The following is a 26011-nucleotide window of genomic DNA, read 5'->3' on the forward strand; positions in this document are numbered from 1 at the left end:
TATAATAACAGTGTTTATACTACTGCTTAAAGATGAACCAAGCTGCCATAATAAAATATTTGCATATCCATTGTTCTTTCCCACTGTAAGCCTATACAGAGGAACTGCAATTATTTTTCTATAATCGCAATTGCTCTGTCTGTATACTATGACGTCATAAAGGATACATTAAAGTCGGAATGTTTATTTTTGATGCAATATCTAAATGTCTAGGTCTAGGCTAATACAAGGTATTTGCGAGTGGTAAAATGCAAATATAAGTAATAAACAACGATTATTTAGTGAACACGGCATTAGGATTAGCAATTGCTCTGCTGGCATATTTTCCATGATGCGCTAGTATTGTCTGAATACGTTGAAATGTTAACAATGGTGAAGTCTGTCTGATTAATCCATGTCCTCATTTTGTACCATGTATTACAGTACTGCCTGACTATGAAAAAAGACAAACAATATAGACATGTCACTTTAAGTTTATTGACTTTTATCTACAGCTCGCTACATTTCCCCAAACATCATTTGTATACAAGTATTATGTTTTTCATGGTAAGAGTAAACACAATAAAAATAAACATAATACTATATATATACGTTATAAATGTATTTCATCAGGTTTATTGTGTGGGTAAACACAAAAAAAATCATCTCGCTTAAACTTGCGTACAATATTTCTCCAAATAAATGACATTAACTTGAGTTGTCCTATCTATCTGGTCAACAGAGATACAGAGTGTGAGAAATGTGCTTAAACATCATTAACAAACACATAGGATTAACAACATGCTAATTACAAATTGAGGTCATCATGACCTACTTTCAAATTGATATATACACGAGTATATGACTTCTGGTATAATTAATGATACATCATTTCTAAAACACAAGTTAGTTTATTTTTTCAAATAAATAGATATGTTCTAAAATAGTTTCACTATAAACTACCACGATTCTAATTGGGTCATTGTGACCTACCTTCTGAGCATAACAAGCAATATATGATGCACCAATTGTTACACAGGCACAGCTCAAACTTAATGAATTAAAAACTAACATCAACTATTAATATATTTAAATTTACTACATAACATTGTATAAAAAAAAACCATCGAAAACTTATCAAATTCTTATCAAAAGCTTATCAGATCACTTCTTTCCAAATGATCAATCCTACCAATAAAACTGTCACGGATAAACACCATCAAATTCATTTCTCATTTTTAAGTAAAACTTCATCTTATGAAAATTATCTAAGGGGAATAACTGTTTTTTCATCCTGACTGAAAAATACACATTTTGAGTTATTCCCCTTTGAATATAATGTTTATTAAAACATACAAGATTTCTTGTGTAAAAATCAAAATTACAAAAAAAACAATATGTGACACATTGGCTACAATTGTAATGGACATCTCCACCCTAGCACCGAATGATACCAGAAATTTCAGGAGCTTAGATATGTAAAACATATTAATATATACTGACAAAATTTACACTTAGATAAAATTGACAAAAAACGTATGATAACAAATTACAGTAGAGTTCACGTACACAAAACACAGAGTCCATTGATGATGCCTTATTCATAAAGAGTTTAGGTACACAGAGCACAGAGTCTATTGAGGATGCGTTATATATGTAGAGTTCACCTATACAGAAACAGAGTCCATCGATGACGCGTTATATATGTAGAGTTCACGCACACGGATACAGAGTCCATCGATGACGCGTTATATATGTAGAGTTCACGCACACGGATACAGAGTCCATTGATGGCGCGTTATATATGTAGAGTTCACGCACACGGATACAGAGTCCATCGATGGCGCGTTATATATGTAGAGTTCACGCACACAGATACATTATTTTTGTGCAGATTTCATGTACACAGAACGCAGAGACCATTGATGACGCGTTATTTTTGTGCAGAGTTCACATACACAGCAACAGTGTCCATTGATGACGCGTTATTTTTGTTCACCTACACAGATACAGAGTCCATTCATGAAACGTTTATGTAGAGTTCACGCACAGAACACAAAGTCCGTTGATGACCGGTAATTATTTGGCTTCTGTAACTCCATTGGAATTATGGATAATCCGGGAAGGTTTTCTACTGTCTCCCCCTGAAGGCGTTTAAAAAGCAGCTTGTCTGCAAGAAATAAAAAATAATAATTTATAATAGTATTAAATGATTAATACCAAATACTTGGACAAGAAGGAAAGAAAAAGTGAGCAAACTCAAACACCCCATGTTCTCCCATTACTTGACAACGATACACATCATGAATGGCCGAGTATGCATTAAGGTGGCATTCTACACCACTTTCTGATGACGCAGTACACAAAAAAGTAAATCTGGAAGCATGTAATTCTGGTACCGGCTGATTGCAACTGAGGGGAATTGTATGGGGACCGCTCTTTTGAAAAATTTGTTAAATGAACAGAATAAATCAAAATTTTGATTAAAATTCATTATTTACATGTCAGGTGGTATGGGACACCTTCATGTTGTGTCATATTATTTATCGAAATAAACAATAAATCAAGTGTAATTTTATAAATAGTTTCTTTTCCATCATTGTTACCTTACAGCGTAGTGCAGTGGGTTAGAGGGCTCACTACGGACCTGTAAGTCACGAGTTCGAGTCGGGTTTGAAAAATTTATTACTTTTCCAAAATTTTCTAAAACATATTTTATGGTAAAATATTGTGAAAGAAAATTCTAAACCAATGAAAGTATTTCAATAGTAATGTACTTTAATTCACATCATTATTGACAGATGTTCCATACCACCTTAATTCAAGGGATGGGAGGGTGGCTTTGAATTTCTCTCAGGTTGGGATACATAAATCCTAATTATCTCCCCTTGAAAAGGGGCACGTTCCTTAATTTTCACAACTTTGAATCTTCTTTGCCCAAGGGTGCTTTGTGCCAAGTTTGGTTGAAATTGACCCAGTAGTTCTGGGGGAGATGTTGAAAATGTGAAAAGTTGACGGACAGAGGACAGACAAACAAACAGACGGACAGACAACAGACAAAATGTGATCAGAAAGGCTCACTTGAGCTTTCAGCTTAGTTAGCTAAAAATGATAAAGGGCATTACTAGCAAAACATCATCAGATCAATACTTTCTGCAATTATGCACATATTTAATCATTTGTCTTAAACAGCAACATACTAAATTCTAATGGTTCAAAATTTGAGGACAAAACATTGTAATTAAAATTTCCTAGAAATGTGCAAATCAACACATTGTGTTCTAACTACCTACAAAAAAAAATCATTGCTAAATTCAACATTTGGACAAAATTCTAAGTTCAATGGGGCTAAATTCCCAGAAAAATAAATGAATCAGAACTTCCTAGTAATTAGCACATCTACATGTTGTGTCCTAAATACCTTAAAAGTTTCATAAATTTCATATTAAACATGATAAAATTCTGTGCAGCTGTTGAATATAAGTTTTGCTTAAAATCCAGGACTGACTGAGATAGGTCGAAGTCATTATTCTCTAACAATTCCATTACATGGGGTATAATAATGGCACAATTAGCAAAACAAAGATACATTTTGGAATTGATATAGATCCAACATTTACAATGTTTAATTGTTCAGTTTAACATTATAGACTTCATGTGGATATTTGTTTTATAATATTCCACATTCAGAAAATAAAACTTGTATAACATGATGTTTCTCACTCAGCAACAGACAGCCATGTTTGGATGATCACAAAGTGTGAAATAAACAGGAGTCAGTATTACAGTCCATGTGAATTATACACAGCTCAATGTCAGCTGCAGATGTTGAACAAAGTGACAAACAACATGTGTGGTTTTGAGAGCAGACTAGATTTGTACAGAAACATTTACAACCTGTCAATATCCCAGCTATCTCCATTATACGGCTGGTGTTGAGCTGGACATGGCGTCCTCATCAGGACGGGGTCTGTGTTCATCTACAACAAGTCATTAATTAGCTGTTAATTAATACATACAGTATATGTAATGATAGAGCTACATCTACAAATTAAAACTTTAACCAGATTACCATGATACTTGGTCTATTATTTGTCTAATTAATTAAATTAAGTCAATTAACATGTAACAAAATAACCGATTACAAATACATGCGTCACTCTATATATTTCATAATTAAATACAACAACCTGCTAATTCTATTCACTAAATACAATGTCATGTAACTGTACATTTAATTAATAAAATAATGTATCTAATTTCTGTTTATTTTAGATAAACACTGAATCCCAATGACTGGTAGATACAGCTAACCCTGTAACAATGAGTTGTTTATATTGACAAACAATCACACAGATAAACATGTCTTACATGTATCTTATTGACTGATAATTAACACGGACTGTGTGTCTTAGTTATCTATATCTAATTAATGTGAATGATAATGACTCAGACTTACCTGTCAGAGCGTCCTGTCTGGTGATATACCTGTAGACACACACCTTGTTGTTGTACCATAATCCTGATCCGACCCAGAGACGGTGAGTGTTGACATCATAACTCAGGCTGTATGGTCTACCCATCTCTTGTGATTTTGTCAGTAGATGTGACAGGAACTGACCGTCCTTATTTATCATCTGTACTGTGCTGGTTATAAGATCACACACCAGGATGTGTGACAGCGCGTCAGTACAGATTCCATATGGCAATAGTCCTGATCCTGATGGATGTCCTGTGTAGGAGAAACGATGTCTTCCTCCACGCTCTGTCACCACTACAGCACCAGACTCAGACACCACGACATCCCCATTGTTGTTCTCTGTTATATAGTTAGGATATCTATACAGTCCCCGTCCTGTGTTGTGGTACTGTATGGTTTGTGTGAGTTGTCCACTCTGGTTGTACCGGGTTACCTTGCCTGTCTGTGTATCATAGTTATACATCCCGACCAGTAGATCCCCAGTGGACAGGGACCAGTACACACACCGTGGGTCCCATGTAGAGTCTGTTCTCTCTATAAATGTGGTGGTTGTTTTCATATCCTTTGACAGTTTGTTGATGTTATAATTCCTATCTATATAAATCAGTTCACTCTCACTGTTCACTGTGTGTGATCCATAACCACTACATGAATCCTTCACATGATGTAGAGGGACATCTGTTGTGTCTGTCAACATGAGATTGTTTAGATCACTGACCCAGACCCGGTCTGATGTCACACAGGAAATGTGATAACAACCATCAACACCTGTCAGTGTGAAAGATTGATGGAGCTCAGCACCAGACGTCAGTTTCAGCAGACACTGGTTTCCTACGCGTCGGTTTCCTCTCTCTGTGATTTGGATTGCACTCAGTGACTCCATCACATCCTCCTTGTTGAGTGACTCAGTCATGGAGAGCTGGCTGGTGTGGAGTGTAAGATGTATCTGGGGGAGGGCTGTCTTTGTGAAGGAGAGGAATTGTAGCGCACTGAATGTGAATGCTGGCTGTACATATCTGTGTTCATATCTCCTTAGTCTGACAATATGTCTGATCATTTCTATCTTTTGTTTTTTACATCTGTGTTTGAAATCAAAGTAACAAAACACATTGTTCAATAGATCATATACCACATAGTCAATGAGACCCTTCAGTCTCTGGGCCTTTGTTAACATCTCTGATTGAAGGGGGGAGATTTCTGTGTGACAGGTTTTGACATCAGCTTTGCTTCCTGTCAGGAGAACAGGTCTGTAAAAGAGAGCCTCACTTCTGATGGTGTGAATGGTTCCTCTGTGTTGTTGTCGCTTTGTTTTATAGGATGTTCCAACATCAAGTTGTCTGTGAGTTCTATGTTTTCTGCAGTGGAAACAGACAGGGAGTTCACAAGGTTCACAGTACTTTGTATGAACATGGCTAGGATGTCTCACACAGATCTCTTGTGTTGGGATGTAGTTGATTTTATCACGGTGTGACACAACATCATGGTCTATTGTTTGGAGATCTTTTACATGGTTCTCTTTACACTGGGGACACAGATCACATGGACACGATACACAATAGTACGCTGCGTCCCCCGGACACTTAGAACACTGATGTACTTGGTATGGGGAGCTTGCTGTGATGTATTGGGAGCTTGCTGTGATGTATTGAGAGCTTGCTGTGTCCATGATGTGGGCGGTCTGGGTCATAACCTGTTGAATGAAAATAAAGAGTTTTAGGATTATTATTGTTTTATAGATTCAATGTCAAATTTTAAAAGAAATATATTTGGGTTTTTTAAGGAATAATATATTTTCCATGCTTAGATAATTGATGGTCTATTATTCTGGTTCTGATTATAGAGACACTCAACCAGTAGAAAAATATAACAATAGATTGCTGAGAGAGAAAGAGGTGCTCTCTCTCTCTCTCTCTCTTTATCCCTACATTTCTTTCTCTGTTTCTCTCTCTTGGATGTGTACATAATACAGAAAGTGTACTATATGATTATCTAGCAGAGAAAGTCAGAGAGAGAAAAAAAAAAAAATAAGATGTAGACTACACGTCTCAATTTAGTTCAAATCAATTACTGGGTATTTACTGTCTCAATTTACCTAACATGTACTCCTGCTCTTTCCATTTCTTTCTCTCAATCTGTTTCTCACAATTTCAATACTAAACATGCACTCTTGCTCTCTCTCTCTCTCTCTCTCTCTCTCTCTCTCTCTCTCTCTCTCTCTCTCTCTCTCTCTCTCGATCTTATTCCTCCTCTCTCTCTGATTTTTTTTCTAACACATGCTTTGTCTCTGTCTCCTTAGATTTCTCTTCTAAACATGTATTTTTGCTCTCTCTTTCTAACAAACTCCATTAAACATGTACATGTACTGAATATATCTTACTCTCAAAGATGTAATCTCTCTCTCTCTCTCTCTCTCTCTCTCTGACCTATTCTTAAAAACATGTGCATCTTACTATTGTAATTTCTCCCTCTCTCTCTTTTTCTCTCTGTGTTACTCTGTGTTAAACATATGCATCCTTCTATTTCTCTTAGACATGTAATATCTCTCTCTCTCTCTCTCTCTCTCTCTCTCTCTCTCTCTCTCTCTCTCTCTCTCACATTACTACTCCTTCATTTACTATCTCAAAATTTTGCAGCTAAACAAGTACTTCTTATCTCTCATTCTTTCTCTCAGCCTCTGTCCCTCATAATTTCATAAATAAACATGTAAACACTTTTTATCTTTTATGTAAACATGTGCATCTTACTTATTCTCTCAAACATGTAGTCTCTCTCTCTCTCTCTCTCTCTCACAGATACTTACTCTTATACATGTAAACATGTGCATCTTATTTATTCTCTCAGACATGTAGTCTCTCTCTCTCTCTCTCTCTCTCAGATACTTACTCTTATACATGTAAACATGTGCATCTTACTTATTCTCTCAGACATGTAGTCTCTCTCTCTCTCTCTCTCTCTCTCTCTCTCTCTCTCTCAGATACTTACTCTTATACATGTAAACATGTGCATCTTATTCTCTCAGACATGTACTTTCTCTCTCTCTCTCTCTCTCTCTCTCTCTCTCTCTCTCCTCCGACTTACTCTGTTAAACATATGCATCATTCTATTTCTCTCAGACATGTAATCAATTTCTTTCTTTATTATTACTTTCTTTCACTATCTCCTTATTTTTGGCTAAGCAAGTACTTCTCATCTCTCATTTTTTCTCCAAGCCTCTGTCCCTCATTATTTAAGAAATAAAGTACGAGTTATCGTGAATGTTGCAGAATAACCTCCGAGGTTGAGAAATGTTGTTTTTAAATATAAAAGCCGAGGCGTTAGCCGAGGCATTTATATTTTAAACAACATTTCGAGACCGAGGAGGTTATCCTGCAACATTCACGAAAACAAGAACTTTATTTCTATTCTACTAACAGCCCAGTATTTCTACAGATCGTTTTCCTAAAGAGAGACGATCTAGGTGATTTTGACGGCTGTTCCGTGTAACCCCAATGGTTTTGTTAGTAATGTTTACATGTGTATCGATCAAAGGAATAACATGCAGACGACAGAATTTTTTCTTGGGATTTTTGATACTCTTCACTTATTCATAAAATATCTTTGAGTTATATTCCTAATATTTTAAGGGCACTTTAATACGATTATTACTACTACACGTTATATATATTTTAAATGTAAAAACACGCAGTGAAGATGTGCTAGGGAGGTCCTAGGAACAGCCGCATTGATCTCTTAAAAAAACATTTGAGGCAATACACATCGTTTTGACTGGAACTAACACGTGAAATTGACATGGTTTTAAAACTTTTTACGGTTTGAAGTTGTACTTTCATGATCAGTGCGAGACAAATAAGTATTTCTGATCTGATAATTTACTGATGACGTTCGTGGTATATTGGAGAATAATGTCCGCGGCATCTCTTTGATCTTGGCAATAACTGTAGTAGAATTCCTAATAAATCTGTTCTCCTACTTTCTATCTGTTCTCACTTTCACTACCAAACCTCTCCCTCTCTGTTTCTCTATCTCTCTCTTCCAGATGAACTCAACTAAACTTTGTCTCTTACTCCCTTACTCTTGTTGTTCCATATCTATCATTTAATATTTATTGCTCTGTATAACATGTCTGTTTGCTCTCTCTCTCTCTCTCTCTCTCTCTCTCTCTCTCTCTCTCTCTCTCTCTCTCTCTCTCTCTCTCTCTCTCTCTCTCTCTCTGAAACTTGCTCTTATACATGTAAACATGTGCATCTTACCTATTCTCTCAGACATGTAATATCTCTCTCACTCTCTCTTTTCTCTGACTTACTTACTCTGTTAAACATACATGTTAATTACTGGCTTATGACCCATGCTTTGCTATTCCCTTATTGATATTGATTTTTGACTGCCCCCCCCCCCCCCCTAGATAAATTAGCCCTGATATTACCACAAAGGTGGGCAATAGTTATATTGTCAGTTCCTGGGTAACAAGTTGATGTTGACCTCGGCCTATGCTCTCGAGTAACAGTTCTTACCCCAGTACTAACACAATGACAACTGCCCTCACACGACACACGACGACAAACGTGAGACAGCAATGGGTCTCCTGAGTGACTCAGGTGACCTAAAAATACATAGTATAGCTACATGAACATGATGATATTACATGAATACTATACCACATATATTCTCCCTTTGATCTTTACGTCAACAGCACAGCCAGAAACAACCTGGGAACCTGTAAAGAGACCAACAACTGTTACATTCTACAGACTGGTATAACCTATCAGTCAACAGTCAGATACAGAGAACCTGTAAAGAGACCATCAACTGTTACATACTACAGACTGGTATAACCTATCAGTCAACAGTCAGACACAGAGAACCTGTAAAGAGACCATCAACTGTTACATTCTAGTACTTGATGATATCCCGCGCAATTGCGGGATTTAATATTACATACATTTATATGATACAATGCTTCACAAGATATCTGTGAGCCAATGCTCACTAGTGATACCCCCGCTCTGATGTAAATATGCAAAATAAGCAAAGTCGACATTTAACAGAAAGCTGGCATCCGATTGGTACAGAAATATATCCCATAATATGGCATGCCTAAACAAATAGTGTGTTAAAATTTCAAGCATCTGCGATTAATAGCTGCTGAGAAATCTTTGAGGAAAATTTGTTTGAAAATTTTGGCTAAAAATAAACAAAGTCGTCGTTTAACAATAAGTTGACGTCTGATTAGTACAAAAATATATCACATAATATGGCATGCCTAATCAAACATTGCGTAAAAATTTCAAGCATCTGCGATAAATAGTTGCTGAGAAATCTTTGACGAAAATTTCGTTTGAAAATTTTGGTTAAAAAATAAGCAAAGTCATCATTTAACAGGAAGTTGACGTTCGATTGGTACAAAAATATATCCCACGATATGGCATGCCTTAACAAACACTGTGTAAAAATTTCAAGCATCTGCGATAAATTGTTGCTGAGATAAATGTGACAGAAATTTTTGTTATGGACGGACGGACGCACGGACGGTAAGACAGACAGATGGACAGACACAAAAGGGTAAAACAGTATACCCCCTCTCCTTTGGAGCGGGGGTATAATTATATGTTGATCCATATTTTTTGGTTTATTTATGTAAACATAGTGTCTGATTTTTTTCTAAGTTGCTTTATTAACCTTTTCTCAAACTCGTAAAAATCTACATTTACTATATTAATTACTGCTTACTCTCAAACATGTACCTTCAATCTATGTTTATTCTCTCTCTCTCTCTCTCTCTCTCTCTCTCTCTCTCTCTCTCTCTCTCTCTCTCTCCACACACACACATCACCATAACTTAGTTATAGAAATGAGGGCCGACACAGGATTTGCCTTCTGTCTGATTCTATTGAAACACTGTTTTTCAAATGTGACACATACCTTCAGTATGTTCTTATTTACAATTCACCTTTGAAATACAAAATGTAACTTTTTATAATGTGGTTATAAAACATGGGTAAAATGCAGTTGTGTCTTTAAAAAATTTTAAAACCATATTTTGGCTTTGAGAAGTATCTTGATATTTTACCTGTAAAACTAAGAAAAAAATTCATTAAATTTCGTACATCAAACCATCGTTTTCCTGTAGAGACAGGCAGATGGTATAACATTCCTTTGAATGAGAGGTTATGTCTTTTGTGTAATAAAGGTCTTATTGGAGATGAATTTCATTATATTTTAGAATGTTCGGCACTAGAAGAAATAAGGAAAAAATACATAAACACAAAATATTGGAAAAGACCAAATTTTTTTAAGTTTTCTGAACTCATGACTAATTGCAATTGTAAATCGCTAAGAAAATTATGTGTATTTATTTCAAAAAATTTTTGATGCTGTCTGCTCCTCTTAGTTGTTTTCCTATTATGATCCTTTATACTAAAATCTAACATAAGTAGTGGTTCTATAGTCTGTTCTTTTTTATTTATATTTTTTCCCTGTATGAAAATGTACCTGTTTGTCTGTACCTCTGACGATTTGTATTTGTATGTATTTTATATATGTTCCTCTTGTACCAAATTATTTGGTCTGAGTGAATAAACTGAACTTGAACTTGAACTTTACCCCATGTAAAGAACAGACTATAATTGCTATCAAAATACAATTCACACCTAATCCTCAAATGTGTGCAAAATGGGAACCCACCAATGTATACATGTTAATTACCATCTTATGTCCCATGCTTTGCTATTCCCTTAACCCTGGTTGATTTTTGACTGTCCCACAGGCAGATAATTGGACAATACCCCAGCCCTGAAATTACCACAAGGATATGTTTCTCCTCATCTAACACATCAATCATCAAATGGGGATGTGGACAATAGTTATATTGTCAGTTCCTGGGTAAGAAATTGATGTTGACCTTGGCCTATGCTCTCGGGCAACAGTTCTTACCCCAGGACTAACACAATGACTACTGCCCTCATACCCATTTAAAAGATGTATACTAAAATGTCTATGAATGACACACGACGACAAACGTGAGATAGCAATGGGTCTCCTGAGTGACTCAGGTGACCTAAAAATACAGAGTATAGCTACCTGAACATGGTGATATTACATGAATACTATACCACATATATTCTCCCTTTGACCTCTCAGTACACAGCACAGTCAAACACAGCCTGGGAACCTGTAAAGAGACAATCAACTGTTACATACTACAGACTGGTTTAACCTATCAGTCAACAGTCAGACACAGAGAACCTGTAAAGAGACCATCAACTGTTACATTCTACAGACTGGTATAACCTATCAGTCAACAGTCAGATACAGAGAACCTGTAAAGAGACCATCAACTGTTACATTCTACAGACTGGTATAACCTATCAGTCAACAGTCAGATACAGAGAACCTGTAAAGAGACCATCAACTGTTACATACTACAGACTGGTATAACCTATCAGTCAACAGTCAGACACAGAGAGCCTGTAAAGAGACCATGGACTGTTACATACTACGGACTGGTATAACCTATCAGTCAACAGTCGTACACAGAGAACCTGTAAAGAGACCATCAACTGTTACATACTACAGACTGGTATAACCTATCAGTCAACAGTTGGACACAGAGAACCTGTAAAGAGACCATCAACTGTTACATACTACAGACTGGTATAACCTATCAGACACAGTCAGACACAGAGAACCTGTAAAGAGACAATCAACTGTTACATACTACAGACTGGTATAACCTATCAGTCAACAGTCAGACACAAGGAACCTGCAAAGAGACCTTGGACTATTAACTGTTACATTCTAGTATTCGATGATATCCCACACAAGCGCTAGATTTAACAATATATAATCATTTATATGATACAATGCTTAATATTTAAAAAAAATATTTTTTGGTTCATTTTTGTATTTCTTGTGTCTGATTTTTTCTTAATTGTTTTCTTAAACTTTTCTTTAAAATTGAAATAAAAACCCAACTGCATGGTTGGATATTTACAGGAGCAGGGATGAAAAATCTAAACTAAAATGGATGATATATACATATTATATACCCATCAATTATACTGTCAATTTTACAGAGTTTGATCTGAGTTTCCGGATCACCACACTGTGGTTTTCCGATTCCAGATCACTGCTCTTTGAAACTGATAACGTCTGTATTTTAGCCCGTTTTTAAAAGAATTCGTATAAAATACAGTCAAACTTCGTTATCTCGAACTAGATGGGACTGTTTAAAAACTTTGAGATATCCGAGTATTTGAAATATCAAGGTACAATACTTAAAGCGGAAGGAAAGTCAAAAACTCATTTTATTTATATTAATAAAGTGTTTTAAATTATCACACGTGGTCATGCTGTTTTGAAAATAAACTACTGTTACATAATCAAGCTATAATGCACGTTTGAAGTTAGAGAAATGTTTAGGTTCACAAGTCAATCTAAAGAATATTATATGTATGCATAAATATATGATTTTTTATTAAAGCACATAGTAGGTCAATTCATTTAATTTTGTAATCCCACAAATTTTCTCTTATCAAAATAGAATGATGTCGATTATTTGTTTCAAGGACCCCGCCCCCTCCTTCTCAGTATTATATATTCAAATACATTAATGTATTAAATTAATTAATTTAGTTTATTAAAACATCCTACCATATTAACCATTCTATTAATGATCACTATTGATGTGTATTATTTGTACATGTAGCATAGGAAAACGGTCTAGGAAAAATAAAACATTTTTTAATGAACATTCATCGCCTTTATCATTGCGATGTCATGAAAAAGTTCACACATTATTGAACATTCTCGCTATTCAAAGGTTCATATAAGGAAACATATTTGAAAATGTAAATATCAAGTATTACCTTCCATGTATACTCTAAGTAAATTCCCAGTAAATATATTCACCCTTTACATAATCATTCAATATCATTTCATTGCTAGTATATATTTTGATACAAACTCCCACTGACTTGGATCCCCCAAAGCATGTCCACCACCATACTCTCATTTTTGCTTTTTTAGGCTGGTTTTAAAATATTGAAAATGAAAGTAGGTTTTAATTAATTCTACAATAATTACTTATCAGGTAAAATTCAATTATAGTTTATGGACATCATATTACACTTGTTAAAATACCAAAAGTGCAGTCTTCGAAATAACCCGAGAGTCCGATGCCCGGGGCCTAGTAAATTTGCAGGTGGGCATGTAAAAATTGCCAAATTATATGCCCGAAGGGCATGTGTAAATTTTCTGTCAATGTACTATGTGTTTACTTGCCATTTCTTCCATCGTACCCAAGGTATTCGCGTAACTTGCTTTGTGCAGTCTACATTCTCGGTACAACTTGTCAAATAAACGTCAATCGTAATCATTGAAGTGTTTAGTTAAACCTATTGTATATATACGTTTGCTAAATTACAGAAAGTGAATAAAGCGATATGGAGCAAGTTCGATTACAAACCACGGTCGCCGTAGTTCGACTAAAATGATATCGAACTCACTTTAGTCGGACCAAAATGAAACGGTGGTCCAACCAACGGTGAGTCTCTAGTCTGTCTTTAGTCAGGTACATGTAGTTTAAAAATGACGACAGAAAGCGAAACCTCCAAAAATTGCTTTTTTTAATTAGCACAGCATGCAATGTGTTAAATTTTAGCGCGCACACATGAGGCCAAAAAAAAAATCAAAGGCCTGAAGGGCCACAATGGCGTCGAGTTAAAGTTAATTTGAAGAGTAAAAACTTAAATAATTTTTTAAACAAGTGAAAAGCTGTCAATGAGACAGCTAACTGGGTTTTCTTTTTATATTTGAACTGTATCCATAATCCATGTCAACCCATATCCAGTGAAATAAAGTACCTCATATGCAATATTTTGCTAAAAAAAAGACTAAGTTCAAAAGCTGGTATTTTTTTCATAAATAATCAGAAATAAAAATCCTAAAAATATTCACACCTCTGATACATGTACAATTAATCTGCAAAAGAACAACTTTTTATCTATAAAACTGTAGGAATAGTTATCCGTACAATGAGGTAACCGTATATGCAATATTTTGCTAAAAATTGACTAACTTCAAAAGCTGGTATTTTTTTCATAAATTATCAGTAACCAAAATACAAGCAATTTTTTTTCATAAATTATCAGTAACCAAACTCCTAGCAATAAGCACACCTCTGATATATGTATAACTGATCTGCAAAAGAAAAATTTCCTATCTTGAGAACTGTAGGAGGAGTTATCCGTACAATGAGGGTACCCTATATGCAATATTTTGCCAAAAATGACTAAGTTCAAAAGCTGGTATTTTTTTCATAAATTATCGAAAATCAAAATCCTAACAATATGCATACCTCTGATATATGTGTAATTGATCTGCAAAAGAACAACTTCCTGTTTTGAAAACTGTAGGAGGACTTATCCGTACAATGAGGGTACCCTATATGCAATATTTTGCCAAAAAATGACAAAGTTCAAAAGCTGGTATTTTTTTCATAAATTATCGAAAATCAAAATCCTAGCAATATGCATACCTCTGATATATGTATAACTGATCTGCAAAAGAACAACTTCCTATTTTGAAAACTGTAGGAGGACTTATCCGTACAATGAGGGTACCCTATATGCAATATTTTGCCAAAAAATGACCAAGTTCAAAAGCTGGTATTATTTTCATAAATTATCGAAAATCAAAATCCTAGCAATATGCATACCTCTGATATATGTTTAATTGATCTGCAAAAGAACAACTTCCTATTTTGAAAACTGTAGGAGGACTTATCCATACAATGATGGTACCCTATATGCAATATTTTGCCAAAAAATGACCAAGTTCAAAAGCTGGTATTTTGTTTTCCATAAATTATCAAAAAAAAATTTTTTCAAAAAAAATAGAAAATGTTATTTATCACATAATTAATAAAATTACAATTCATTACAAATTTGCTCACCTAATTCTTAAAAAGTTTTGAATTTCAATTGAAAATTTAAGTTTATAGTAATATCTTAGGAGTTAAAATTTTTTTAGATTTTGTTTCTCTATTTATATGGAAATAAATATTTAAATTATTATTGTGTTTAATTCTATATATTGTATACTGCTGATAACCACTCTGTCTCTTATTATCAATTTCATCTAAAATTCACAAGGATCCAAATGACACGGGCCGAAAAGATCGGGGGTAGATAAAAGAAAGCACCCATTCACGTTGTTTACAAAGTGAAAGTAGTTCACTAGTTGGTTTATGTAGATGTACTTATCGCTCGATTAGGAAGTTTTGTTTCTACAAGATCAAACATTTGTGCATTGTCAATTTTCGATATGGATACAAAATCATCTATTTTGCAGGCTAGTACATTTCATAACCAAATTGAGTATGTAAGCCCAGCTATCGCATGTGTCTCGGTGCTAGTGTATTCATCCGCTGAAACCGAGACATATTGTTTTCAATAAAATGTGAACATTTTTAAAGACGGCAACCATTTCGAATCTGCAAACTTGTTTTGTTGACGTACAGTTCTGCTTGAAATTGAAGTATGCCATCTATTTTTCTTGAAACACATACGAAAACTTTGCACTCATTTGAGTTGTTTGGCTCCTAAAAATGTAACTTCCGGACGTACGATCCCTAGATGGCTTTCGAGCTTCGCTCGACGCCATAAAAATAGGTGTGTTTCCGGTAACCCGACCGACCCTAATTTTACGCCCCGACCCTAGCACTTTTTATTGCAAATCCGGATTATGTACCGTAATTTGTTCTAAAACTACAGTCTTCAAAACATGCACAGTTAAAAAGACGCTTGTAACAAATGAATAAAAAATGTCTTTTCAAGCGTTTGAAAGATTTCACGTGCAGATACTCGACAACATGGCGGTATCGCAACCCCAATCCATCACATGTTGTCATGGGGTTTAAGTTAAAAAAATGTCTGCATTCACTCGATATTAATGCAATAAATAGCTTTTCTGGGCACTGGACTGTGGGGAATTTACACAGAGAAATTCATAATTTTGAAGCAAGCAAAGCCAAAGGATCGACGTTCGAGGCATTAAATGAGTTCTATTAACAGATTGAGATGACGAGTCATTTCCCATTTCCCATTTATTATAAAATGGTTTGTTACACACAGGGCACACATGTCGGGGCTCACTATCATTTTTCTTCATATGTCTCTTGAGGGAGGAGAGGAGCTTATAAGAGTTTCAGACCTCTCGATATAGACCAATCCACACTTTACAAAAGTTATGTCCCTTGGCCGCCATCTTTGGGGAAAAACCCATATATTTCTCACAGTAGCCTTTGTAGTTCAGAGGGTTGTAACTTCGTCATTTGACATCAAAATCCTTTTCCGCTGTGAATGTTAATTGCCCCAAGTTGGGGCAACCCACACATCGAAGGAATAAATCAAATTCCAAGAGATTTCTTCAGAGGACGCCCAAATATTTGGTTGTTTAAAGAAGGGAAAAGTTGCTTTTTCCCTTTTGACCTTTGGGTTGACCCCGCAAAGGGGAACAACTTTTGCAAAGTGTGGATTGGACTATTCGGCCCAATTCCCAACGTGAAAAAGGCATCTTTTCCCCCAAAATTGGGTATGTTTTTCCCAATTGTAGATTGACAATAATAAATAATGTAACTAAAAGAAAACCATATTTATTCTAAATATATATCATGTATATTCAGCAGTCATAAAAACACTGTGAAGACGTGCAAGTGCAACACTACCGCATTGTCAACTGTTTCTTGTGATCGGTAACTTGGCCAGAACTTCCTCAGAGACAGTTTAATTGAAAAACGATGTTTATTACTTTTAATCCTGATGTAACAGTTGGTTGATAAGCGGTTAATAGTTTATAATTCTGCAATAAATGTTAAAATTATTATAAAAATGTTTGTCTAAACTGGTCCTCTACAAAACAGTAGTAAGTGGGTCAGAGGGTTGGACTAATACCCCAAATACACAGAAGTACAGAGACTGATTTTATAAATATTGTCATTCAGCTTACACAATCAAAAAACATTTATTTGTAAAAGGTATAAATACAAAAATAAATTAAAATTTTATATTAAAACAAATAAGATCACTTTTTTAAAGATCTGATAAACTGTTTCTTTGCCATTTGACATATATAGTAATTACACAAAAACCTTTTGGGAAATTTTACATCTTCATTAAGAAATTTGTTTCACACTCTATGAATAAACTTTTTTCCTTCTTATTGTTATACGCACATGTTCCCAGTTTTAAAAATAATTTTTAAAAAATTATTAATTTTTAAAAAATCCTATCAGTATACCGGTACCCTAGTTTTCTGTTCAGGGGACTGTACGTATAAAGTAAGAAAAAATATTCCCAATTTTTATCAAAACATCGCATTTTTCCCAATTCATTGGCCCTGGCCCCAGTACCAAAAATGGGTGTGAGAGGCCTGACTGTTTCCACATACAGTTTACCTAAAAAAGTTAAAATAAAAAGTCAAGTAAAAAAAAAAAAGTAATTGCCTACCTACCTACCCTAATTTTGGGGGACATGTTACCGGAAACACACATATTTTTTTTTTGGCCTGATTTAATGTGTTTACAAGGTATTGTCCGTCCTTTTTCATGAACAGTAAAATTATAAGTAGCAATTAACATCTACTCATTTTTTTAACCAGACATAGACCAATGTGCATTCGAACACAGTTAATTTTCCTTACTACCGTGTTTAACCCGGATAACCCGGAAACGCATTGCTGTATGGGTTGGGCTCCAGCTCCTTGTCAAAGCTACAGAGAATTCAAAATACAGCTGCCAGAATAATAACAAGAACCAAGAAGCATGATCATATCACACCGGTTTCGAATTTCGAATTCAATACAAACTAGTTTTGACTGTTTTCAAGGCTTTGCAAGAGAAGTCACCGGCATACATTCAGAACCTTATTGATGTATATTTTCCATCAAGATCACTTCGATCAGAGAACTCGAGATTTCTGGTTAAGCCCAAGGCACGTACCAAATTTTATGGAAATCGTTGTTTCGATGTCAGTGCAGCTGAACTCTGGAACAGTCTTCCCGCAGTTTTAAGACTCGAAGAAAATCTGACCAGTTTTAAAAAGTCACTCAAGACACATCTTTTTAAATTAGCGTTTTATAATTGACCCTTTTATCAGTTTAAATAGATCATCAGTCTTTAATCTGTGCTAAAAATGTTTTATGAATATTTTAAAAACTGTTTAGCCTATTTTCTATATGTAAACCTCTTTTTATAGATTTATATGCCTATAATAACTCAATTTTATTTGTGTATGCTCATTGTGTAGTTTTAACTTATTATGTAAAGCGCTTTAGAGTAATTTTATTATATTTAGCGCTATATAAATGTTATAATAATAATAATAATAACTCGCCCATGGAGATGACAGAGCTTGAAATTGAGAGGGGGCTGGAAAGAATTTGAATCATTGTCCCTAATACAAATAAATTGATATAAAACCTTTATTTATTTATTTTGGTTGCACCATACATGTACTGGTAAATATAAGAATTTTGAGTTGGGCATGTTAAAATGATGGGTCTACATGCCCGAAGGGCATGTGCTGAAAAAAATTTGTTGTGAAGACTGAAAGTGTAAGCAGTTACTCTGGTGCAGGCATTTTTTAGTTAATTGACAAAATGTAGTATAGATATTCTTACATGTAACAAATGTTTAAGTGGCAATAACTTTTTTCTATATTTTTTTTCAAATTCTGGTAAGCGACTAAGACATTGATAAATGTATTCTCATAAACTTTTGGCCTTTCAACAGAAAAACTAAATGTTACTTACTTTTTTAGACAAATGCCACCCCCCCCCCCCCCCCTCCCCATAAAACCTAATATTTAGTTTTGGTAGACGGACATCTCGGCCCAACGACACCTCGGCCCAGGGCGGTTGACACCTCGGCCCAGACGGGTCGGCCCAAAACTATTGACACCTCGGCCCATGTACAAGACACCTCGGCCCACAGAAATTTTTATTTAGAAATATGTACAAGACACCTCGGCCCAAAGAAACAATGATTCTTAAAATATTTGATAGACAGACGAACGTATGTTCTTGTACTCATAAAGACACAATTAATTCAATACAATTTTTTGATGATAAAAGTTTCATCCAGTATCTTACAATACGTATTTTTCTAATACACTAACATACTTGCTTTGTTCCTTAATTGACAATGTATTATATTATTATTACGTGTCCCAAAATTTAATTAAAAGTTCATTAAAAATAATGAATTTAATAGACTCTTAAAAGTGGATATATACTAGAAGCATTTCTAATGTTTCTGGTGTAAATTATTGCAATATTTTTTTAAATTATGACTATAGTCAATTATTTTTTTTTTGAAAATGAAAAGCAGAATTTATAAACAGTAAACACAATCCTTTTTTCTTAACCTTGGATCATTTTTGTTATTAATAAGTTTATCACATTCTTAAACAAAGTAAAAAAACTGAATAATTCATGATTTAAGTTTAATAAACAGGGTGAGAATATTGCTGCTTGTCTAGACATGGTTTTATTCATTTGCGTATAAGACCGTGGAACATTAACTGGCAAGATTGGAAATATACAGCTTACTAACACATAATATACAAGATCTATTCAACAGGTGTGTCGTGTGCCCATGTGCGCGGGGGAAAGATTGGAAATATACAGCTAACTAACACACAATATACAAGATATACTCAACAGGTGTGTCGTGTGCCCATGTGCGCGGGGGGAAGATTGGAAATATACAGCTAACACAAATATTTTTTTAATTACAAATTATATATATCATATAATTTATATTCAATAAAATATAAATAAAACAATAAAACATGAAAATCATTGATATTTTATTTTAATTCTGCTTGAGCCGAGATGTCTTTTGCTTGGGCCGGGGTGTCTCAAAATTTGGGCCGACCCGTCTTGGCCGAGGAGTCCTGGGGCCGAGGTGTCCTGGGGCCGAGGTGTCGTTGGGCCGAGGTGTCTGACATTCTTTAGTTTTTAATGTATTAATCGGTCAACTTAGTTTTCATTATCAATTAATTTCATCTGTATATTACTTATTAAACGTATATATACTCTTATCTGAACTAAGTTACAACAGTTTTTTTTTTCAACACTTTACATATAGGCCTACATGAATGACACGATTTCGAAGGTTTGTTTCCGGGTCAGCCATTTTATTTCAAGTTGATTTTTAAAAATATCACGTTTTATCTCACATATATTATCACTGGCATGATATATGGAAGAAGTAGACTACATTGTAGAATATATGATATGACAAACCTTTTGTTTCACGGGGAGCAATTATCTTAACGGATAGAAATAAACCTTCCTTTCCTCTTCCCAAATATATATGCAAATCTGTCTCTCGTCTGTTCGACATACGTCACAGCGATGCTTATACGTTTCGCCACCCAGCAATTTCGGCCCCAAGTCGTTTCCAGATAATGAATATACCGGTTTTCAAATATAGAAAAAAGCAGTTCGAACATTTAGGTTTTAGTGTACTGATCGGTCAACTTACTTTTCATTAATATGTTTTACGGTGCGACCGTTGGGGCGAGCACAGCATGTGATCAAACAATGAATTATAATAAATTAATAAAATAAAATTAACAACGTGAAATTTGAATGCCAAAAAATAAAACATACCTATTTTTCAGTAAATTTTCATTATTCATAGTTTATAAGATTTGTTATAATTTATTTATTTATATGTAGAACAATAGTTTAATCTCAGATACAATGTTGTTAAATAATAAAGATTTTACTATATAAATATTCATTGCACTGCATCTCCTCTTTTAAAGTGATTGTGATTGATTGATTGATTTCCCCCTTTTTTTTTGCAGTAGACATTTTTTTTTTAAACTTACATATAAAACTTGACTCATCATAGAGCTCCCCCATGCTAAAATTTTTTTCATTTTTGTCAATTTATACATAGAAAATCGACTTACCATGGATTTGCCCCTCCACTTAAAAAAAAATAATTAATGTTTAATTTTATTTTTAGTTTACGCTTAAAAATATTTGCTTATCATGTTAAAAGAACATGGTGTTGTCCCCCCCCCCCCCCGCATGTAATAATAAATGGAAGTGAAAATAAAGAAACCATTGAACTGCTAAAGAGCTGAAGGATTAGAATTTTCATGATTTATTTTTCTTTTTGCTTGCAAAGATTTTTTGGATGAGGCTGCCATCCACCCACCCACCCCCTTTTAAAAAAGGCGCTGCTACGTATAACGTTACGTTTCAGTACTACTACTACTGCAAACAAGTAAAAAATTATACGTTAGAAGAAATTCAAATTGAAAAAAAAGTTTTAAATATTTTTTTACAGGAAAAAATGTGCTGTGAAGCGGAAGAGGACAGCGGAGGATGTTTATGACCTGCAATGCCAAGTTTTAGAACAGGAGATGGAGAAGAACAAACTGGAGATGGAGAAAACTCAGCTCCAGATTGATCTACTGAGAACACTGAATGCGGGGGTTGCACCTGGCGGACGGAGTGCCCTAGCGGAACTATTCACTTCTCTGAGTCGTTGAGAGAGAGAGAGAGAGAGAGAGAGAGAGAGAGAGAGAGAGAGAGAGAGAGAGAGAGAGAGAGAGAGAGAGAGAGAGAGAGAGAGAGAATCGGCGTACGTATTTCTTAATTTGATTTTTTGTTCAATTTTAAGTATATTTTTCATTGATGCATTTGTTTTATGTCTTTTTTATTTGTATAGATGGAAAATGCCTGAAAGCATAAATCAAATAACTAATGAAAAAATAAAATGTTACAAGTACATGAATTTATATTATTAAGTTAATTAATGGTTTACCTAAGAGAACCGTTGCCTAATAAGTTGGTCTCTGGTTGATTTACCGTCATTGACCGGGCCCTGGTACACAACATCATTTTCGTCTTCGGGCAGTTCTTCTGGATTATCACTAACTGGAAGATGCTTGTCGATACAGATATTGTGTAGCTGGCAACAGACAAAGATAATCTTGCAACACTTTGTAGGTTGATGATCCAAAACCCCTCCTGTTTTATGCAGACATCTGAAAAGGATGTTATATATGTGTCTTAGTGTTTAGAACCTATGATTCTTTATAACTTTTATCGCTGTTGACATTTTGTCGTTGTTTACGCCTCAAAAAGGTTCATTTACGAATTGATTATTTTTTTAATTATATCATGAGGAAGACGAAACAACTTTAAAGAGGTGTAGCGCACTAAGTATACGATTTCGTCTACGAAATAGCGCTTTTGCAAACGGCAGACATTTTCAATATTATACGATATTTATGTAGTTTAAATATATTCAAAGAAACGCAAGCTACTCAACAAGTTAACAGAGTCTTAACTGTCTTACACAACATTGTTGACCACTTTATATGCAAGACACACACATGAGTGAATAAATAGAGTTACTCTTGACATAATAGATAATTAATTAAAAAGATTACTAAGGATTAATAATTGATTTCATAACAGGTGGCATCTTAATGTCCGGTGGTCAAGGTCTAATTAGAACTAATTAGCATTGAATTAAAGAAACAATATGTCCCTCTAAATAAGTATTTTTCACACGGTGACAATAAATTGGAAAACAGAATAAAACAAAAAAGTGTATATTGGGTATTTGAACTACATTAAGGTGGTATGGGATATCTGTCGATATTAAGTACCTAATAATTGGAATTGCTTTTAAAATATTTGGACAGGTAAAAATTGTAAAAGCCCGGATTCGAACTCATGACTTACAGATTCGTAGTACACCCTCTAACCCAGTGCACTACGCTGTTAGGTGACAATATTGGGAAAGAAACTACTTATATAATAACACTTCATTTTATTGTCTATTTCGATATATAATACGTCACAACAGGGATGTGTCCCATACCACCTTAAACCAAAGAAATCCGATTAAAATGATATTTTTTCATGAACATGTATTATAATATATGTTTACATTGAATTAATTTAGGTTTGTACTGTAAATTGTACATGTTTCAATTAGTGACTTTTCTTAAACATTCATGAATAGAGCCACATATATTGAAAGGACATTCTACAATTGTGTTGTAAGCGTGGCCAAATGGTAACGCATTGTTCTTTTTTTAAAATTTTATCGTCGCTGAATCGATTCCCCCAAGTTATATATTTTTTCTTTTCATTAAAATAAAGCATGATAAAAATAGAAAGTATAAATTATATGTGTCTGATATGCAGGATGTTTCTTTTCAATTCATCTTTTATAATACGCCGAGTCTGAACTCATCCATGATGATCATTATGATATCTCTTTTTATATTCATTTCATTTTGTTGGAAGTAATGTTAACTAACTTTTTACACAAAGTTCCATATATTCATTTTTGATGCAGATTTCTAGAATTTATGACAAGTAGTTACAAACCTTTATAAAATCAGTTCTTAGGTTTATAAAATCGTATATAGCGAGAGGTACCTGAATCTATTTTTAGTAAAAGGTACTTTCCGTTCAAACACGGATGTAGGTGAATTTAGCGAGAATTGGGCGGACCAAGTTAAGTGGGATACCTGAAGCGGGATTTTAAAACGCCAAAGGCTTGCTCCACGACAACCCTTGATCTTCTGTGTGACCGGTTATATCGATCTTCTCCCCGGCAACTTGGACGATTGACTGGTGTTAAAAGCCACGGTCGAAGAGGATAACCGGAATCGCCCAGAAGCCACCCATCAACCTGACCACTCTCGAAACGTCTGGCTATGGAGGAATTGGCCCAGACAAAAGCATCATGTGTTGAGCCTGGCCATTTACTGACAATGCTCAGAAATCTGAATAAAGATTAATGTTATAAATTACAACTGATGTCTCACGATTACAAACCCCTTTACATGTATAAAGCCGTTGAACATTTTCAAAATCAGATAAGTCGAAGATTACCCTTCCATTTTCTTTATATAATTCTTTTATGGAAGTTATTGCTATATAAATACTAATATTTAAACATTTTTAGTATTATTCTGCCCCTCGTATCAATTAGTTCTAAATCATTGTAATTTATAAGGAAATTATTAATTTTTTCTTATGCTAAAAAAACTTCATAGTAATATAAATATGATTTATATGTATTCAATACACCTTCTCCATACTTTTTCATAATTAAATAATTACATGCAGCTACATTTTTCAGTTTATACTTTGACCTTGGATTCGTAGCTTATCAAATATGTAATGAATAGGAAATATTTTTATTTAACACTGCGACATTTAAGTCCGGACTTCAAGTTTCATACCCTTTCTGTAATATATAAACTAAGTTTTGAAATACTTAATGAAAATAATCACATTTATATACTAAAGTAATTAACATTTACTTCATGTCAGCATCAACTATTGCCTGGACATTGATTGAATGATAGCCCTTCCGACATATGTAAAGGTGCTCGTCTGTAGAAGGTGCAGTTATTGCGATGTGGGTCCCGTCGATGGCTCCTAACACATTGGGAAATCCAGCGATGGAGTGGAAATCCACCTTCGTCCTGGTTACGTCAATGTCATTGGTTGGAAATTTGATGTTTTGCAGTGATGCACTCAAGGCATTTGTTACATCTTCGACGGATCTAAACAAAATTTTACATCGCACTGAAGAACTATTACAGAATTATATAGTGAATATATGTGCACCCTTCTGCAATTAAAATGTCGATTTTTGCGAATATAGAATATATCAAACTATGTGCTATTTTTAAAATCACAAAATTACTTTCTCATATCTTATGCTACATGTATATCGATTATTTTTATCAAAATTATGTAATAATTAAATAAGTGTAGTTGTTAAATTAGACACACCCGTGAACTTTCACTCGCAGCATAAGAACACTGTGTTCATAGTAAATTTCTGAATGAAAATTTCATAACCTGCAAACGGAGGACTTAGAAATTCCTAGCGTGTCCCCAATCAGTCTCTGCTGGGTGCCAGAACCAAGGAAGCGCAAAGTTGCAAAGACTTGCAGAGATACAGGAAGGCTGACCGATCGCTGGGTGGGCCTCTCTAAGCGGTCTTTAACCAAATCGATGATGGAAATGATGGATTGCCTGTCTAATCGATAACGCTGAATGATTTCAAGGTCGTCGTAGGCGTCAAGGGGATTCTGTCTGTCCCTAAAAATGCGCTGCCGCCTCAAATCCCGTCGCACTTGCTCATCAATAACCCTCATGAACGCCGCCATTTTGATAAACTAACGCTGAGAAGTAATTTTACGTCACCTCCGAGATGACGTAGAGTTACGACGTAACTTACGATGCAACGTGAATTAAGACGCTTTCGTGAAACGCCGAAATTTTGCTACGAACTACTTACGTCGCAGTTACGTACTACGTAAGATTTACGATGCTTTTGTGAAACGGTTCCCAGGAAATTACCGTAATTATAGTGAATAAAATAGTTGTGAGCATTCATCCAAATAAGTGCAATTTACAACTGTTTCCTGTATCTGAAGAAATGTCCTTATTCGTCAGCTGTTCTTTATCTTAGCCTTTGGCAATTGCAAG

General features: G+C 34.7%; 2 protein-coding genes across 2 annotated transcripts; both read right to left on the reverse strand.

The window, feature by feature from the left end:
* Positions 1–457: 457 nt before the first annotated feature.
* On the reverse strand, positions 458–20852 carry LOC136274390 (uncharacterized). Its single transcript, XM_066081033.1, has 6 exons — positions 20765–20852; positions 11569–11627; positions 9115–9173; positions 4439–6149; positions 3877–3959; positions 458–2149 (listed from the first exon to the last, which is right to left on the reverse strand). Exons 4-5 carry the CDS (start codon positions 6144–6146, stop codon positions 3901–3903), a joined length of 1767 nt encoding a protein of 588 aa, XP_065937105.1. The 5' UTR covers positions 6147–6149; positions 9115–9173; positions 11569–11627; positions 20765–20852; the 3' UTR covers positions 458–2149; positions 3877–3900.
* A 1437-nt stretch (positions 20853–22289) lies between these two features.
* LOC105319607 (putative nuclease HARBI1) lies at positions 22290–25871 on the reverse strand. The gene is made up of 4 exons (XM_066081049.1): positions 25379–25871; positions 24832–25077; positions 24031–24288; positions 22290–22527 (listed from the first exon to the last, which is right to left on the reverse strand). The coding sequence occupies exons 1-4, from the start codon at positions 25687–25689 to the stop codon at positions 22305–22307; spliced, it is 1038 nt and encodes a 345-aa protein (XP_065937121.1). The 5' UTR covers positions 25690–25871; the 3' UTR covers positions 22290–22304.
* Between the last annotated feature and the right edge of the window lie 140 nt (positions 25872–26011).

This window comes from Magallana gigas, chromosome 1 (assembly GCF_963853765.1).
Source record: "Magallana gigas chromosome 1, xbMagGiga1.1, whole genome shotgun sequence".
Classification (NCBI taxonomy): Eukaryota; Metazoa; Mollusca; class Bivalvia; order Ostreida; family Ostreidae; genus Magallana; species Magallana gigas.

Coding starts and splice junctions, on each gene's coding strand:
- LOC136274390 (XM_066081033.1), bottom strand. CDS start 6,146: ATGACCCAGACCGCCCACATCATGGACACAGCAAGCTCTCAATACATC. Junction 3,960..4,438: donor CAGACAGGACGCTCTGACAG/GTAAGTCTGAGT, acceptor GACTTGTTGTAG/ATGAACACAGACCCCGTCCT.
- LOC105319607 (XM_066081049.1), bottom strand. CDS start 25,689: ATGGCGGCGTTCATGAGGGTTATTGATGAGCAAGTGCGACGGGATTTG. Junction 25,078..25,378: donor TCTAAGTCCTCCGTTTGCAG/GTTATGAAATTT, acceptor AATTTTGTTTAG/ATCCGTCGAAGATGTAACAA. Junction 24,289..24,831: donor ATAGTTGATGCTGACATGAA/GTAAATGTTAAT, acceptor ATCTTTATTCAG/ATTTCTGAGCATTGTCAGTA.